Below are 18,163 nucleotides of genomic sequence, written 5' to 3'. Positions count from 1 at the left end.
TCCTTAGAGATTCTTTGGTTTAGGCTCCTCTCGAAATCTTTAGTTTCATTCCACTTTAAAATCTTTAGTATTAGCTGTTATTTTTCGTATCTAAATCAGTATGGATGTTTTAGAGATTATTGAAACTAAAAGGAAAAAGCCTTTAGCCCTTTACAAAGGTTATCAATATCGAATTCGGAATAGAAATAAGGAAAATGTAGTTTATTGGATTTGCATAAATGAAAAAACTAAAAGCTGTAAAGGCTCAATTAAGACCAAGGAAGAAGTTGTTTTAGAAGAAAAAATTCATTTATGTCAAACTGATACAGCACATTCTTTAGTAAAAAAAAAAAAAAAAAATATTTGTAGCGAAAATGAGAACGAAAGAAGAAAATGTTCCACTTTCTCAAATTTACAATGAAGAAGTTGGAAAGCTATACAATCAAGGCTTTGACATATTAACCAATATTCCGCAGTTTTCAAGTGTTAAAACAGCTCTATACAAATCTAGGCAAAGTGCCGAAGGATACGATCGAGAAGCTACATGTATGGAAGGTTTAGAAATTCCTAATGAATTATTAGCAATGGATGATAACTTTAGTTTCTTGTTGTTAGATGATTTAAAAGATAGACGAATTTTGGTATTTTCAAGTAAGAAGGGGAGGGAAGCAATGAAAAGCGGCAAAACTTTCTTTATGGATGGAACTTTTAAAAGTTGCTCAAAGCTTTTCTCTCAAATTTATACTATCCATGTTGATATTGGAAGTACCTCTAACGAGATTAATGTTGTTCTTGTGTTGTTTTGCTTACTTCCCGATAAGCGAAAGCAGACTTATGAGAGATTATTTCGTTTAATTAAAAATTATATTTCTGATTGGGATCCTAAAGAAATTGTGATGGATTTTGAAATTGCAGCTATAATTTCGCTGAAAAATACTTTTCCTTCCTTAAATATAAGAGGTTGCAATTTCCACTTAAATCAGTGTCTGTGGAGAAAGATTCAAGACTTGGGACTTATTAACGAATATAGGCATAATGAAGAAATTAGAACCCATCTCAGAATGTGCGCGTTCCTTGCATACATACCCGCGGAATGTGTCGATGATGGTTGGCTATGCATACAAGAAAGTTCACATAGTAATGCAAGATTAGAGGCATTTTATGATTACTTTGTTGAGCAGTGGCTTGAAAATGACGTCGTAACTATACAGATGTGAAATCGCAATGAAAAATTGCACAGGACAAATAATATTGTTGAAGGATGGCATCATAAATTAAAGTCTGTTATTAGGAAAATCCATCTTAAAACTCTAGAACTGATAAAATTTTTGAAAAACGAAGCTAAAGAAAGTGATTATTTTATAGATCGTCGTTATGTAAATTTAAAAGGGAAAAGAAGGAAAACAAGTGTGGTCAAAAAAGAGGCAAGAATCCAACGTATTATGCAAGAATTTTACTCATCACAAAATATAAGAAATTGCTTATTATCTCTTTCTTATCTACTAAAATTCGATTAAAACATATGAAAATTTTCTCTAAAAATAATTTAATATTTTTTTTTTTTTTTTTTTTTTTTTAAGGAAAGTGACTAACATCACACAACTTTTAAACACGCCAGTATTTTTACTGCCAGTCCTAAGCTTGCAAAAGTGTGAAGGATAGTTGAATTTTCTCTGTTATTAAATTGATAATTTTAGTTATAAGATATTTTCTGCCTCCTTTTTGCATGCCTTCGTGATTAATTGGAAGCATACTCGGCGTGTATTCGAGAGGTCCAGGGTTCGAGACTCGGGGAGGGCACTGCATATTTTTCACGTTTGCTGCATTGATTAAACCTAATAACGTCACACTGTAATCAAATTTATTAAATTTTCTAATCGTAGCATGCATTTTAAGGGATTATCAGAGATTTCGAAAGCACGAATTTTAAGGGATTATCAGAATATCGCAATATTCGACGAATACTGAATTCTCCACTTTTTAAATATCCAACGTCAGAGTAAACTAAAGTCGTTTGATATTTGCCTTAAAGAAGCTGATTGTACTTACTCTTCAGTTACAACTGTTGAACCAGTGTTTCCGAAGTTTTTAATATTGCCATCATACGAATAAATTAAATTGCGAATCGCATTTACAGTTGGAATTGAAAGTGACTCAAAGTACAGTTTCTCTTAAAAAAGAAGCTAGATGAATAGGAGATTTAGAAAAAGAGCATTTTAAAATGAAGTAATATCAAATAAGTTGATAATAATTAGCAATTTCATTATATACAAATACAGATGTGCATATAAAAACAAATAATTTAAAATATACTCTTTAATTATTTATATTTACTGTTAATAATTACTAACAAGTATATACACATAATTAATTATTTTAAATTAGTATGACAAATATATACAATCACTGCTGAATCGTGCGCTATGCTTCTGGAATTTCTGAATTAAATCTTTGAAACTAACAAATTTACCTTTTACAATTAATAAATTTATCAATGGTTTATATTAATGTATTTGGATCTTCCGATGAATGCAAGTAAATCAAGTCCATCCAACCGAGATTCAGATGCTATATTTCTGAGTTATGACAATTTACAGCTAGGAAAAAAAAGCTTCTTTTGGCTAGGACAAAGCTTTTTCAGAAGCTGCCTTAATATTCGAGGTGTATTTTTTTCTCATCTGCCTTTCTTTTCGCAACGAATATATATTCTGAGATTTTATTATAATTCACCTTTATGCAGAATTTCGGAAGAATACTGTTTTTACTTTAGGAAACGATCTTTTAGTTCATTGCCAAAATCATCGCAGAGATTGAACATCACTTCCCTTTTAAATACAGTACTTCATTTATGCAAAGATATAGAAAGACTCAGACTTCGTAAATATCTTTCGATTATTTCTTTTAAAATTTCTTTTTTTAATTCTAAAAAATTTTTGCTTTCCTACATTTCGGAAGAGGCCAACGCCCAGTCGGCCCCCCATTATGGAACCACTTTGGAAGGGGGTTAAGGAAGATTGATGATTTCGCGCAAACAGGAACGTTTTTGACAACCGCGCAAACAGGAAGACACCGATTACTCACACTTCACTGTTTGTTTTTATTGACTCACTGTACTTCACTGATAAGAAACTGACGTTCGAATCCAATCAATCAATCAATATGGGTACGGCAGGTATATCGCGCCAAGAGCGATGTGTCCTGCTCGCTAATAAATATGCCACATGGGCTCATGAGAGTGAAAACTGGACGAAGCAAAGGCAGGTCCGAATTCTTTTGACTTTGACTTTTGAAATCACTCAATACTAACATCGACTACGTAGAGTCTTTTTTAGAAGATCAAACTATGCACTATGCCAATAGCGGTTATGATGAATAACGGTCAACACCCTCAGGCGATACTAGAAAATAAGCATCAAATTATGCAATATACAATTTGTGCGATCAGGAATTCTAAACATGGCATAAGCAGGCATTTTACTGGTGGCATGAAACTATTTGGTAGTAGTTACGAGTGAGTAAAAAGGTCTATCATGAAGTGCAATTTTAGCATATAGATCTGGTAATAGTCCATAAAATCTTGTAAGGCCGATCAAGGATAAGCAATAGTTCAGGAAGATGTGCGATCTTGGTGGTAAAGAATAACATGCGGTCAATGTAGACAATGGCGAAGCATAATCTCAGTGTGACAGCCAGTCTGTCGCAGTCCTACTCCTATTGAGTCGAAGCTCAGAATGAGCATTAGGGCGTTTCGAACCTAGAGTTGTGAGGCACGTGATGGTTGTGAACCAGTCGCGTTCGTTGCTGGAGAAACATCCGGATTGGAGGAGTTGGTCACGTGGGAACGTAGCTAGTTAAACACTTTGCAAATACACTTTTAGAATAACACAAATACAAATTAAAATTTATAATGACACAATATTTATAAATAATAAATATAACTTGAAAACACAATGCTTGAGGAACACTAAATTAATCTTGGTTAAATGCGGTTAAATATGAGAAAGTAAAAATATATAGGTATAATAACGCAGCAGTACATATCTCATTTCATTTGAGAAAAGTGTCCAAAGAATACCTGCTTTGTCAGGTGCGTTAACAGTGAGAATAAAAATATTAAAAATTTATACATTATATACACACTACTACCACAATGAATTGTGGTGGATAGTTCTCGGCCTTTTAACTACATTCTCCACTGCTGGATCATAATCAGTAATCTTCTTGATAGTATCATACGGAGAATTCTTCATTGAGTTAAAGAAATTGTGAGCCGTAATTAACATTTAATTGTGGATGAGTTCTATATCAAAATCGTAATGAATTTGTGCATTACGGAGAAACCACGGAGCGTTCATTATTGATCGAAGTATTTTGTTTTGAAGAACATCAATTTTTAATCTTTCAGTCTTATTTGCGGTTGCCCAGGCCGGGACCGCGTAAAGTAAAATGGGTCGTATTAATGAGACATAGAGCATTTTCTTAATTTTCATGTTAAGTTTTGATTTCCTGCCAATTAATGGGTAAATGACCATAAATGCCACGTTTCCTTTATTAAGAACATAAGAGATATCGTCTTTAAAATTTAACTGCTTGTCTATATACACTCCAAGATATTTATATGAATCTGCAGTGGGAATAATTACATTATTAATTTTGATATTTGAGTTCACCTGCATTATGGTTTTTATAACGATGATACAGGACAACACAGCACTTGGCGGTGTTTAGATTAATCTTCCACTGTTTACACCAGTTTGAAATGATGTTAACATGAAATTGCAGATTATTCAGGGCAAGCTGAGGGTTCCTTGACTCAGATAGAATTACAGTATCGTCCGCATACTTTAGCACTTTAGAATTTGAATTTAACGGGTGAGGTAAGTCGTTAATATAGATGTTAAAATATTTCGGTCCAAGGACGCTACCCTGTGGTACTCCTCTGTAGATGACTTTTTTAGTAGAAAGAGCATCTCCACAACGCACTTGAAAAGTTCGAATCCAAGACGGATCTTGCTTTGTATACCCCTACCAATGGGTAGCTCCACCCATACAAAAAGGTTTCAAATAGTCTACAATGTTGCAGAACATTTCACAACATTCGAGAGTGTTCTGGAATGTTCCACAATGATCTGGGGTGTTTCTAAATGCTCCAGATTGTTCCCGAATTTTCCACAACATTCCAGAATTTCCCAGGATATTCTGGAATGTTGTGGCATGCTCTCGAATGTTCTCGATTGCTCTAGAAATTTCTAGAGAGCGCAACTTTCAGCCCTTATATCTTCAAAAGCACGCCCTTCAGGTAAAAACGGGAATCTTCGTCATGGACGGGGCATAGAAGACTACCACACCATATAACTTCCTTGATCGTACCGGGACTCGTTTCTCAGTTTTAGCGGCACGCACATTGTACACTTTTATAATATATATTAATAACCGACTCCTCAAAGCAAGTGGAAAATGAAGTCAAATGCCCCATATTTTGAAATTAAATATCTCGGTCAACTTTTGTCATAAGAGCTGAATTTATTTTTATTTTTATATTTCCTAATGAGTATAAAATTTTCTTAAATGTAAATATAGGGTTCGCAGAAATTTATAAAGTATTAGTAGTTTTTTACAAATCTGATATTTTTTAATTGAAAATTCTAAAACCTGAATTTTTTAAACATATTTGTAGTTGAAAATATATAGCTACGACAGAAAGTTCCCAAAATAAAAGCTGGATAAGGTCTTTTATAGACAAAAAGTATATATAGCTGTTACTTTTATTATAAATTAAGGGAACAGAATACCTGTCGAGAGAAAATGCATATATTTAGGTAATGTATGGCATTCATACAGTAAATGCACGACATCTGTTTACAAGATGAATGGTCTGTCAATTAGATCCATATCAATATTATTTTTACATGCTATGAAGCATTGTATGTATTATATATATCAGTAACACTAGACTTCAAAAGCGAAAAGAAAATGCGAAAAAAAAAATATTTATTTCGAGGTACAAAGATTCGTGAAGCCTCAATAAAGCAGCGGAATAGTAACTACTTGTTAGTCAAAACGCAATAGATCTTCTAAAGGGAAAAAAAAAATACATTTGTAAGAAAGTACTGTGTTTCTCCATATCGAAAGCTTATGATATCTGTTAGCAAGGTAAATTTTGTCTATCTATTGTATCCATATAAATTCTGTTTTATATGATACAATATATTGTAAATATTTTACGTGTTACTAGCATTCGAAATAAAATGTGGAAAGACAATGCAAGGAAAAAAATATTTATTTACAGGTACAAATATTCGTTGAAATGGTATTGAAACAATGAGAATGTAATTAGGTTTTAGCCAATACATAATAGAAAATATATAGAACAGTATACTGCAGAAAATTTACAATATTTAGTTATAAGATGAATAGCTTATCTCTTAATATACAAATAAGTATTGTATTATATGAAAAAAAAAGCACTGAATATATTATACGTATTACTCTAACATTATAAAAATTAAGAGTGTACAGATAAAAGCAAGTATTTATGTACAGGTACAAAGATTCACCAAATGAATACAGCATCGAAAATGTGATTAGTTTGTAGTTAAGGCATAGCAGAACATAATATAAAATTTTTTAAAGAGATTACATATATATACATATTATATTTTTGAAATTTTACAATATTTGATAGTAAGATTCATAGTCTGCCTGTTAATATATAATTATATAAAGCATCGCATTGTAATTTTTTATATATTGCTAACACTAGAGATCAAAAATTGAAAGATAATATGAAACCAATGCTTATTTACAGGTACAGAGGTTCATTAAATCATAACAAAGCACCGAAAATGTGATTAATTTATAGTTACTATGTAAGAGATTTCTCTTAGAGAAAAAACACACGTGTAAATAATGTACTGTATTCCAGTGACAGAGCCATATTTGAGAACGCCATTTTTTGCCTGAAACATTATTTTATTGGGGTTAAGTATTTAGATCTTCGAGGCAAATAAAGAACAATTAGATTCTAATTTTCCATATGGAATTAAATTGAGAAGAAAAATAATTTGTGTTTTAGATTAAGAATTCAAAGAAATTACGGCAGATTGCAACAGCAAGATAGACATCCTCTTCTTATGCTTTTTTTTTATTCCGTCAAAACTTTCATATGAAAATTACGAATATCAACTAAATTATGATTACGGTGACATTAATGAGGAAGAACTCGTTCTTAAGCGAGTAAATATTTCAAGAGTTTTCTTCCGTTAGAGAAAACCGTTAGAGTTGCTAGAGAAAATGAACAATGACGAAGAAAAACGATCCTTTTGACCTTTTCTAGTTTATCAGGAATATAATATCCAGAACAATATTAATACAAGCGAAGTAAAACAGAATAAAATAAATACGATCTCTAGAATAAAGTTCCAGATATTGTAATACTATTGCAAACTTTCGCCATAATCGCTGTTTGAGTGTTGCCGTTGTCAGAGGAATTTTTTAAATAAAAGCCATTAAAGAGGTATTTAAGAACAGCAGATGTTTATTATACATTTAAGATACATTTCTGTATTGTTCCATGTAGCAGCAGTTGGAATAATGAAGTAGACCTCCCTCTTCAATGTCATTGATGGTTTTGTGCACACACACACACACCATAAAAGAAAGAAAAGAAAAAAAAAAAAAAAAAGAAAGAAAGAAAGGCTTCAGATTTTAAATTACATTCAAAGGGGCGTTTTTTTTTTTTTTTTTTTATAAACATTTTGCGTGTTACCTTTATTTATTAAATACCCTTTTCTTTGCACTTAAACCATAAAATTCAGTTCAAGAGCAATATTGCAAAATAATTTTAAAATGAGCATATCCTTAGAATTTCCGATACATAGTCACGCGCACTGGCGATAAAAATGTTTTTTTTTCTGTACAACGTTGCCATTACTTGCTTTGAAAACGTGTTGTTAATCAAAAATTCAGTAAAGTTTTACAGAATATGAAATCGATAATAAAACAAATTCCAAATTTCAAATTTGGGCTTCAGATGCAGGAGGATTCGCAGGAGGATTTTGTTATTCAAAATTCGATGGCTTTAGAACCGTTGTTTTTGAGAAACATACATACCTTTATGTAGATTCTTCTGTATTTAACTTCCTTAAATATAGTACAGGCGATAATGTTTGGTGACAACAATTTGAAAAGTGAAGCAACACTTGTAGTGAATCAAAGCAAAATGCCAAAACGAAATTAATAGTCCTTCTGGACAAATTGCCCCTTTGAACTAATAATATAATTTGTTATTTGGACTAATAATATAATTTTCTATTTGGGATAATAATATAATAAATGTTGCAATTAAAATTTTCTTCAGTATTAAATGTTAAGTTTTAATTTATTGCTGTCTGTGTTAATTGACTTGTTTGTATGTCAAGAGGGGCGGCAAATTCAGGGGCTTCCCTGGGTGGCAAGCTGTAGCTACGCCACTGCTGCATTCGTGCATAAAGAAAGTTTAGAATGTCTGATAATAAGATTAATTGCCCGACTGTTAATATCCATATCAATAATATTAGTTTATGTGATAAAAACACTGTAAATATTTTACAAAACACTAGAAATCAAAAGTAGATGGACAATATGAAAAAACATATTTACAAGTACAAAGTTTTATGAAATAATAATAAAGTTGTGGGAATGTCATTACTTTATAACTGCTTTGCAGTAGCCTAGCCAATACACATATAAATAAATTATCATATAGTTTTTATGATGTATAGTAATATTCATAATAAAGCACTAAAACGTTATTACATTAAAAAAATCTAAGCATAAATTAAGCAGTTCACTTTTTTTTACGAAATGCCTTGCTATTTCTATCCTTCTCATGAACAATTTCAGCATAACTAGCTGCATTTCGTACGGAATTAATGGTATTACTGTTTGCAGAATTGCAGATGACAATGGACGGTGACGTGTGAATATGAAAAAAAAATTGTACAGAATCGAGAAATCTCACATTTTTTCGAAGTCCAGTTAAGCAAGTGTAGCATTTACTTAATAAAATAATTAGCAAATAAATATTGTATTCATTTTAAGTAGACACAGTTGTAGTAATAGTGTCCAGTGACTGCGATTTTTTCTTCCCTGCGCCATTATTGGAATTCCCGTACGATGTACAGCGTAAGTCTGTAATCACTTGCTTGAGAATACGTTGCTTACAAACAAAAATGAGAAAGAGGTATACTCCGTGCAAACAGTTGAGCATTCCCGCTATAGCATATAAATAGTAGATACCTGTTAGCCAAGGTATAAATTCTGCAATCCACACTAATCCCATTATTAGAACAAGCTTTACACACAGACGGAACCTGAAAAGAATAGAGATGAATGTATAATTTTAAAAAAGAAGTTACAGATGATAGAACACGCTGAAGAAGTTTTCTAATGAACCTTAAATAAAAAATTAAAAAACTTCTTAAACAAGAATATAATATAGTATTTCAAAATTATGGTAAATCGCAAAACATCTTACTAACAACACAATGTTAAATTTATAACTTTACTAATTGTAACTTATAAAGGTTTAAGTTTATAATTGTTTTTATCTTAAATGTATTTTTTTTATATTTCTAAATTGAATTAAAAAATTCATATTAAATTATCATTTTTAAACTTAAGTATTTTAATTTTTATTTCAATTAGCATTTTGCACGGTCAGCATCTAAAATAATTACTATCAAAAAGAAAAAATATATATTTAATTATTTTAATGTGTCATTTCATGCATCCGTCTAGTAATTAATTATAAAAGATACGAAGAACCGCGTTTATTACTTTAAATCGTTTAGTTTGCTAATCCGTTACGGACAGAGTAAATTTGAAAGCAAAATTAAATGTCTTGTGGTTTGCCGAAGGGAAACACATTGGCGCGTGGAAGATTAAAATGTTTTATTTCGGGCAATGGCAACACATTTCTTTCGAGTTTGTTGATTAAATATGAAACACAAAGTTACGCTTTGCCTCTAGCCAACACACTGCTTTTAAATCGGTTAATTTGTCAATAAAAAATTCATTAAATTCCCGTATAGCATGAAATAAATAAATAAATAAATAAAAATTCGAAATTTAAAATTCAGGCTTGGAGATGCACTGCCTCGAGTGGAAAACTACAAATTCAAAATTTGGAGGCTCTAGGTGCTGCCATTTTTCCGCAAGATGAAGAACAAACATACACATACGGAATACGTACATACGATAAAAAATATACTTCATGATTTAATAAGAGCTTGAGTTATCTTAGTATTTAATTCTTTAATTTTCTTCAAATCTTTCATTAAATAAAGATTTTATTCATTAATTTAAAACGTTCCATAATTAATTTTATTTAAAAATATTTAATATCTCAGAAAAGGAAAACTTTAAATAAAGGTGAGATAACGTTCTTTCTTATTCCTGATCGAAGAGCTTTTCTTTTCCATGCTAAGTATCGGAAAGCGAAAACGAAAGAAAGTGGACCAAAACTTAGCAGCCTTTGTTGCCATCTTAAATGTCCAACTCGCTCAGACATCTTGCAAAATATCATGATGACAGCAAGAGGTATATGCAGTCACGAGACACTGACAATAATAACAAAGCCATCAGTATTCCAAAAACAAACTTGGAAAAGTAAATGCATTCATTAATAATTTCTTCAAAAATAATAAAAACAATTACATCTTTCGAAGACAGGAAAAATTTGTCGTGAAAAATTTAGTGCCAACTTAAGAGGAAAATATTTCGATAAAACGTATTATGCGAAAAAATTTAACATTATCAAAATAGAAAAATACTTCCGACTTTGTGGTATAAATTTCTTAAACGGAAAAACGTCTTAAACGGGTTTTTCTGTATATTTCTTAAACGCAAAAGGAACTGAAAATAACAAGCATTTGAGATTAGCCCTATTGCCAAAAATAGTAGATTTTTATAACATAAATATTTAATGTTAAGGTGCAGTTGAAAGTTAAGATGTAAACTGCAATCCAGCTAAATGGGATCGTCAATCTTTCAAAATGTAAGTCGACGTTTATTACATCTTGAAGAAAGTATATTGTTCTCATGTAGCTTATAAAATCTTGTAGTCGCAGGATAAAATTCGTACACGCGAACATACTTCAGAAACGGGAAGGTAGAGTGTAACAGAAGCAGCCTTATGCAAATTTCAAATTATGGTATGCCACTATGATAAACATAAAACTTCCAATATAGAGAAAAATTTTTGAAATTTATAATTTCGACATTTCTGGATTTTCTCTACATTTACGGAAAAATCATATGTAGTTTTAGCTCCAAACATTGAAATTTGAAAAACTGGGATTGTTTCGCGCCTTGCAGTGAGACGTTTCCAAAACAGCTTTTCAAATTGATAAATGTGACTTTAAGAGAAAAGAAAATGGTTTTACATATTTTTGTAATGTTTCAAGGGGAAAATTTAGAATATTTCACAAGTCGCTTTATAATTCACAATTCGAATTATTAACAAGTTGACTGCCACAGCAAAATCAGGTAAAATACATTGTCGGGGCATTTTTACTTCCTTGAACGAAGGAAGCATTGTAATCGCGAAAAATTTCAGGTATCATATTTCAACGAAAATATTCATTTTGACAGTTCTCGAATCCATTTGAACGATTATTTTGCATGGCAGGGTGCCATACCAACAGCTAACGGAGTTCAAACGAGGTCGCGTCGTCGGTATGCGAGAGGGTAGACTTTCGTATCGAGCAGTCACAGCCTGCACGCAGCGTAATGCCACAACAGTCATGCGTGTTTGGAAGAAACAGACAGAGGAGAACCAAACAAGGTTAAATTCTGGTAGTGGGGCACGCAATAGTACAACTGCACGGAACGACAGACACCTCATCCGCATGTCTGTGACGAATCGTACAGCGTCCTCTCATGTGTACGTTGTGCTCAACGTGTTAGCACAACGTTGGAGCACGGCTACAGGTGTTGTGTTCTCTACTTCCATGGTTCATCGCTGTCTGCTGCATAGCATGAACTGAGTGCAAGGTTTCCTCAACACAAGATTCTCCTGTCGCTGAATCACAGACGCCTCCGACTACAATGTTGCAGAATATTTCACAACATTCGAGAGTGTTCTGGAATGTTCCACAATGATCTGGGGTGTTTCTAAATGCTCCAGATTGTTCCCGAATTTTCCACAACATTCCAGAATTTCCCAGGATATTCTGGAATGTTGTGGCATGCTCTCGAATGTTCTCGATTGCTCTAGAAATTTCTAGAGAGCGCAACTTCCAGCCCTTATATCTTCAAAAGCACGCCCTTCAGGTAAAAACGGGAATCTTCGTCATGGATGGGGCATAGAAGACTACCACACCATATAACTTCCTTGATCGTACCGGGACTCGTTTCTCAGTTTTAGCGGCACGCACATTGTACACTTTTATAATATATATTAATAACCGACTCCTCAAAGCAAGTGGAAAATGAAGTCAAATGCCCCATATTTTGAAATTAAATATCTCGGTCAACTTTTGTCATAAGAGCTGAATTTATTTTTATTTTTATATTTCCTAATGAGTATAAAATTTTCTTAAATGTAAATATAGGGTTCGCAGAAATTTATAAAGTATTAGTAGTTTTTTACAAATCTGATATTTTTTAATTGAAAATTCTAAAACCTGAATTTTTTAAACATATTTGTAGTTGAAAATATATAGCTACGACAGAAAGTTCCCAAAATAAAAGCTGGATAAGGTCTTTTATAGACAAAAAGTATATATAGCTGTTACTTTTATTATAAATTAAGGGAACAGAATACCTGTCGAGAGAAAATGCATATATTTAGGTAATGTATGGCATTCATACAGTAAATGCACGACATCTGTTTACAAGATGAATGGTCTGTCAATTAGATCCATATCAATATTATTTTTACATGCTATGAAGCATTGTATGTATTATATATATCAGTAACACTAGACTTCAAAAGCGAAAAGAAAATGCGAAAAAAAAATATTTATTTCGAGGTACAAAAATTCGTGAAGCCTCAATAAAGCAGCGGAATAGTAACTACTTGTTAGTCAAAACGCAATAGATCTTCTAAAGGGAAAAAAAAAATACATTTGTAAGAAAGTACTGTGTTTCTCCATATCGAAAGCTTATGATATCTGTTAGCAAGGTAAATTTTGTCTATCTATTGTATCCATATAAATTCTGTTTTATATGATACAATATATTGTAAATATTTTACGTGTTACTAGCATTCGAAATAAAATGTGGAAAGACAATGCAAGGAAAAAAATATTTATTTACAGGTACAAATATTCGTTGAAATGGTATTGAAACAATGAGAATGTAATTAGGTTTTAGCCAATACATAATAGAAAATATATAGAACAGTATACTGCAGAAAATTTACAATATTTAGTTATAAGATGAATAGCTTATCTCTTAATATACAAATAAGTATTGTATTATATGAAAAAAAAAGCACTGAATATATTATACGTATTACTCTAACATTATAAAAATTAAGAGTGTACAGATAAAAGCAAGTATTTATGTACAGGTACAAAGATTCACCAAATGAATACAGCATCGAAAATGTGATTAGTTTGTAGTCAAGGCATAGCAGAACATAATATAAAATTTTTTAAAGAGATTACATATATATACATATTATATTTTTGAAATTTTACAATATTTGATAGTAAGATTCATAGTCTGCCTGTTAATATATAATTATATAAAGCATCGGATTGTAATTTTTTATATATTGCTAACACTAGAGATCAAAAATTGAAAGATAATATGAAACCAATGCTTATTTACAGGTACAGAGGTTCATTAAATCATAACAAAGCACCGAAAATGTGATTAATTTATAGTTACTATGTAAGAGATTTCTCTTAGAGAAAAAACACACGTGTAAATAATGTACTGTATTCCAGTGACAGAGCCATATTTGAGAACGCCATTTTTTGCCTGAAACATTATTTTATTGGGGTTAAGTATTTAGATCTTCGAGGCAAATAAAGAACAATTAGATTCTAATTTTCCATATGGAATTAAATTGAGAAGAAAAATAATTTGTGTTTTAGATTAAGAATTCAAAGAAATTACGGCAGATTGCAACAGCAAGATAGACATCCTCTTCTTATGCTTTTTTTTTATTCCGTCAAAACTTTCATATGAAAATTACGAATATCAACTAAATTATGATTACGGTGACATTAATGAGGAAGAACTCGTTCTTAAGCGAGTAAATATTTCAAGAGTTTTCTTCCGTTAGAGAAAACCGTTAGAGTTGCTAGAGAAAATGAACAATGACGAAGAAAAACGATCCTTTTGACCTTTTCTAGTTTATCAGGAATATAATATCCAGAACAATATTAATACAAGCGAAGTAAAACAGAATAAAATAAATACGATCTCTAGAATAAAGTTCCAGATATTGTAATACTATTGCAAACTTTCGCCATAATCGCTGTTTGAGTGTTGCCGTTGTCAGAGGAGTTTTTTAAATAAAAGCCATTAAAGAGGTATTTAAGAACAGCAGATGTTTATTATACATTTAAGATACATTTCTGTATTGTTCCATGTAGCAGCAGTTGGAATAATGAAGTAGACCTCCCTCTTCAATGTCATTGATGGTTTTGTGCACACACACACACACCATAAAAGAAAGAAAAGAAAAAAAAGAAAAGAAAAAAAAAAAAAGAAAGGCTTCAGATTTTAAATTACATCCAAAGGGGCGTTTTTTTTTTTTTTTTTTTTTTTTTTTTTTTTTAATAAACATTTTGCGTGTTACCTTTATTTATTAAATACCCTTTTCTTTGCACTTAAACCATAAAATTCAGTTCAAGAGCAATATTGCAAAATAATTTTAAAATGAGCATATCCTTAGAATTTCCGATACATAGTCACGCGCACTGGCGATAAAAATGTTTTTTTTTCTGTACAACGTTGCCATTACTTGCTTTGAAAACGTGTTGTTAATCAAAAATTCAGTAAAGTTTTACAGAATATGAAATCGATAATAAAACAAATTCCAAATTTCAAATTTGGGCTTCAGATGCAGGAGGATTCGCAGGAGGATTTTGTTATTCAAAATTCGATGGCTTTAGAACCGTTGTTTTTGAGAAACATACATACCTTTATGTAGATTCTTCTGTATTTAACTTCCTTAAATATAGTACAGGCGATAATGTTTGGTGACAACAATTTGAAAAGTGACAATTTGAATCGTTGGGTTTATTAATCAAAATTTGCTAAGTTTGTACAAAGTATGAAATAAATAAAAACTAAATTCAAGTTTCGATGTGCACATGTTCATGTAGGAGGACTAAGTGTGTTTAATATTTACTGCGCAAACTGCCACCGTTTCTCCACAGTGCAAGAAATATACATACATACATACATTACAATAATTTTGTAAATATAACGCTGGTTTTTGTTGTTTGTCTTCTGAATTAATACATACATACGTTCATGCATAATACAAATTCTTCATTATATAATAACAGAGGTATACAAAATTAATAAATTATTTTGTGATTTGTTAATAAATTTTAATTTAATCCATTTCTCCTATGGAATCGGATATTCTCCTATGGAATTTTAATTTAATCCATATTTCCTATGGAATCGAATGTAGTGAATCAAACTTTCGGACTTTTGAAATTCTTTATAACGGATTTTGACTGTATAGATATCGGGATTTAGAGAGCTTCCATGTTGGTCAAGAGCGAAGTGCCCAGTCATTTACCGAGAAGGCCAGACTTAAGGCTCTAGCTATAGCATAAAGATGAACAAGGCAACCAATTATATCCATATAATGGTTAATTTGCAGTGGACTAGAACCGAATCAGAAGCAACTCGAATTATGATCTTGCTTTCCAGGTTTAGCGAGTAAAACATGAACCTTCCTTCTTCAAGAACTGCAGTGTAAAGAAAAACAAAAGTTGATTGATAGATTATTCTTAAAAAATGGCAATGCAAACAATAAGCAAAAGCTTCCTTGAAATATTATTTTTCAAGAACTGTAAAGAACGAACAAAAAGCTGCCTTTATTATTATTTTTCAAGAAATGTAATGTAAAAAGCAAATAAAAGAGCCTTATAGATTATTCTTCAAAAATTGCAATGTAAAGAACATGTATTAATGTAACCTGTACAAGGCTACATGAAGATATAATAATGTACAAGGTATTAATGTAGCAAGATCAGTTTCGTACATTCATTCGTCCGCCTTGAATCGTGAGCTTTCTGTGAAAGGAAACTAGCAAGGCTTCTTATAACCAGATATAGAGTTTGCTTTTCTCTTTTGTTTCAAAGTCATCTCAAAATTCAAATCATCCAACTGTTTCCACGAACTGACTGCGCGACGATAGTTTCAAAAAACGTCTCTGAATTCAGAAAATTACTTCACAAAATGGCATTTTAAAATAAGCACACCCTTGCAAACAAATCATAAAAGGAAGAAAAAGGAGTCACTGTAATTATTTTACTTCAAAATTGGTACTCGGACGAAAGTGCACACCTGTGTCAACATAAACAATTCAGAACAAAAACTGTGAATTATAAAACTGTTAGAAACACACGAGAAAGCGGATTTCCGCCTTTTTATCGAGATTTGTTTCCTGAAGCTGAGTAATAGGATATTTAATAGATGGGGAAACTAAAATCTTTCACATTATTGCAATGTTGCATGAAGGTTAGTAACGTGTCGTGATGGAGATGCGACTTTGTGACGTAGATGCAAAGTCCCAGCAACCACCGTTCCCTGCACGGGATACAGAATTTAAAGATGAGGGGGAAAAGTTCAATGCTTTTTAACTCAAGGTTTCAAAATATTAAATTAGGAACATAATTTTAAACTTTAAATTTTGGTTTTTCATGTTATTTTTCAAAAATCAGACTTTGATCCATTGTTTAGCATTCTCGCTCGTGAATGTTATCTGTAACTTTCTGTGTATTTTCATAATTTTAAAAGAGGGTTGGCAAGTTTCTTTTCCGTCCAGGGAAAAGAATTCGCCAGAAGAAAATATCTCTTCGACAACAAAAAATTCTGAATTACAGTAAACTTTTGACCACCACTGGCTTAATACTTAAAACCTCTGAATGGTTAGTTTCCGCGATTTTCCCCTTATGTAACGTGAATAGAAACCATTTCTCTTAGAATGTACTTGATTAAGGCATCTGCCTGTAAGCAGATAGCCCTTGTGTGGTTAGCTATATGCAGATAACCTAAGCAGAAGACTCCTAATTAACCGAAGTAATACTAGGAATGTCCGCGTTTAACCCAAAATCACACAACAATTAAAAAAGTGCACGGGACAGAAGAATAATAAAATTCATATTGTAATTAGTATAAAATTTATATTAATAGTAATTGTATTCTTATGCAGTTTAGTTTGCAGAATAACTTCATTTGCAAGTCAACTTTATCAGCAAATCACAACTTTTATTCATATTTCTCTTTAATTTCTACTATGGAACATGGGATTTAAAGAAAAACAGAAGACAATAACTGTACAACACTTTTTTTTTTTTTCTTTCTTTCGATTTAACAATTTATTGTTAACGAAATGTAAGATTCTAGCTAAATTAAAATTATTGAAGCGGCTATTCACTAAGTTCAAACTTTATCAATAACAAAGCGGATAAAAAGACATTTTTATTCAACTGAAGAAAGGATTTACAGTAGGCACTCGTAGGGTCTACAACACGCAGCCAATACTTTTGGCTGTAACTCCAAAAAGAAATAGTAAATTAAAAATAAACCTAAGTTAAATAATCAGCTGCACGGAGGTAATCGACGAGAGCTGGCTCTTAGCCCTACCACCAACGGAGACAAACCGGCAATTAATATGCACGGTCGTAAAATAGCAACCTTAAATTTCAGTGAAACAACGCAGCCAAAAGGCAGAACACTCTTTGTCTGAAGTAACTCAGACGCCAGCTTAAATAGTATCTTTCTACCCTACTTTGCCTAACGCACGAAACTGAAATATCCTTCTGGCAGGAAAGCATGGGTTGAAAGCAAGAGCTATAGGAAATGTTGCTTCAAAATAAAATAAACTATTAAATAAATCCCCACAGAATGTTTTAACAATGTTTTTATATTTCGTATTAGGTACAATTAAATTACGTATTATTGTGGAGAAAAACAGTTCCTAAATATTCTGATATAG

General features: G+C 31.6%; 1 protein-coding gene across 1 annotated transcript in view; it reads right to left on the bottom strand.

The window, feature by feature from the left end:
• Positions 1–6,241: 6,241 nt before the first annotated feature.
• Positions 6,242–18,163, bottom strand: part of LOC118193089 (putative G protein-coupled receptor Mth-like 1) — a 48,399-nt gene continuing 36,477 nt past the window's right edge. The window contains exon 3 of the mRNA XM_085817556.1: positions 6,242–9,332. Within this exon, the coding sequence (XP_085673682.1) occupies positions 9,056–9,332 (277 nt within the window). The 3' untranslated portion in view covers positions 6,242–9,055. The remainder of the gene's footprint in view (positions 9,333–18,163) is intronic.

The sequence above is a fragment of the Stegodyphus dumicola genome, chromosome 1 (assembly GCF_044657685.1).
Source record: "Stegodyphus dumicola isolate Sdum_Otavi_A_Nest chromosome 1, ASM4465768v1".
NCBI classification, from domain to species: Eukaryota; Metazoa; Arthropoda; class Arachnida; order Araneae; family Eresidae; genus Stegodyphus; species Stegodyphus dumicola.
The sequence above is the reverse complement of the archived record's forward strand: the minus strand, read 5'-3'. Positions and strand labels throughout refer to the sequence as shown.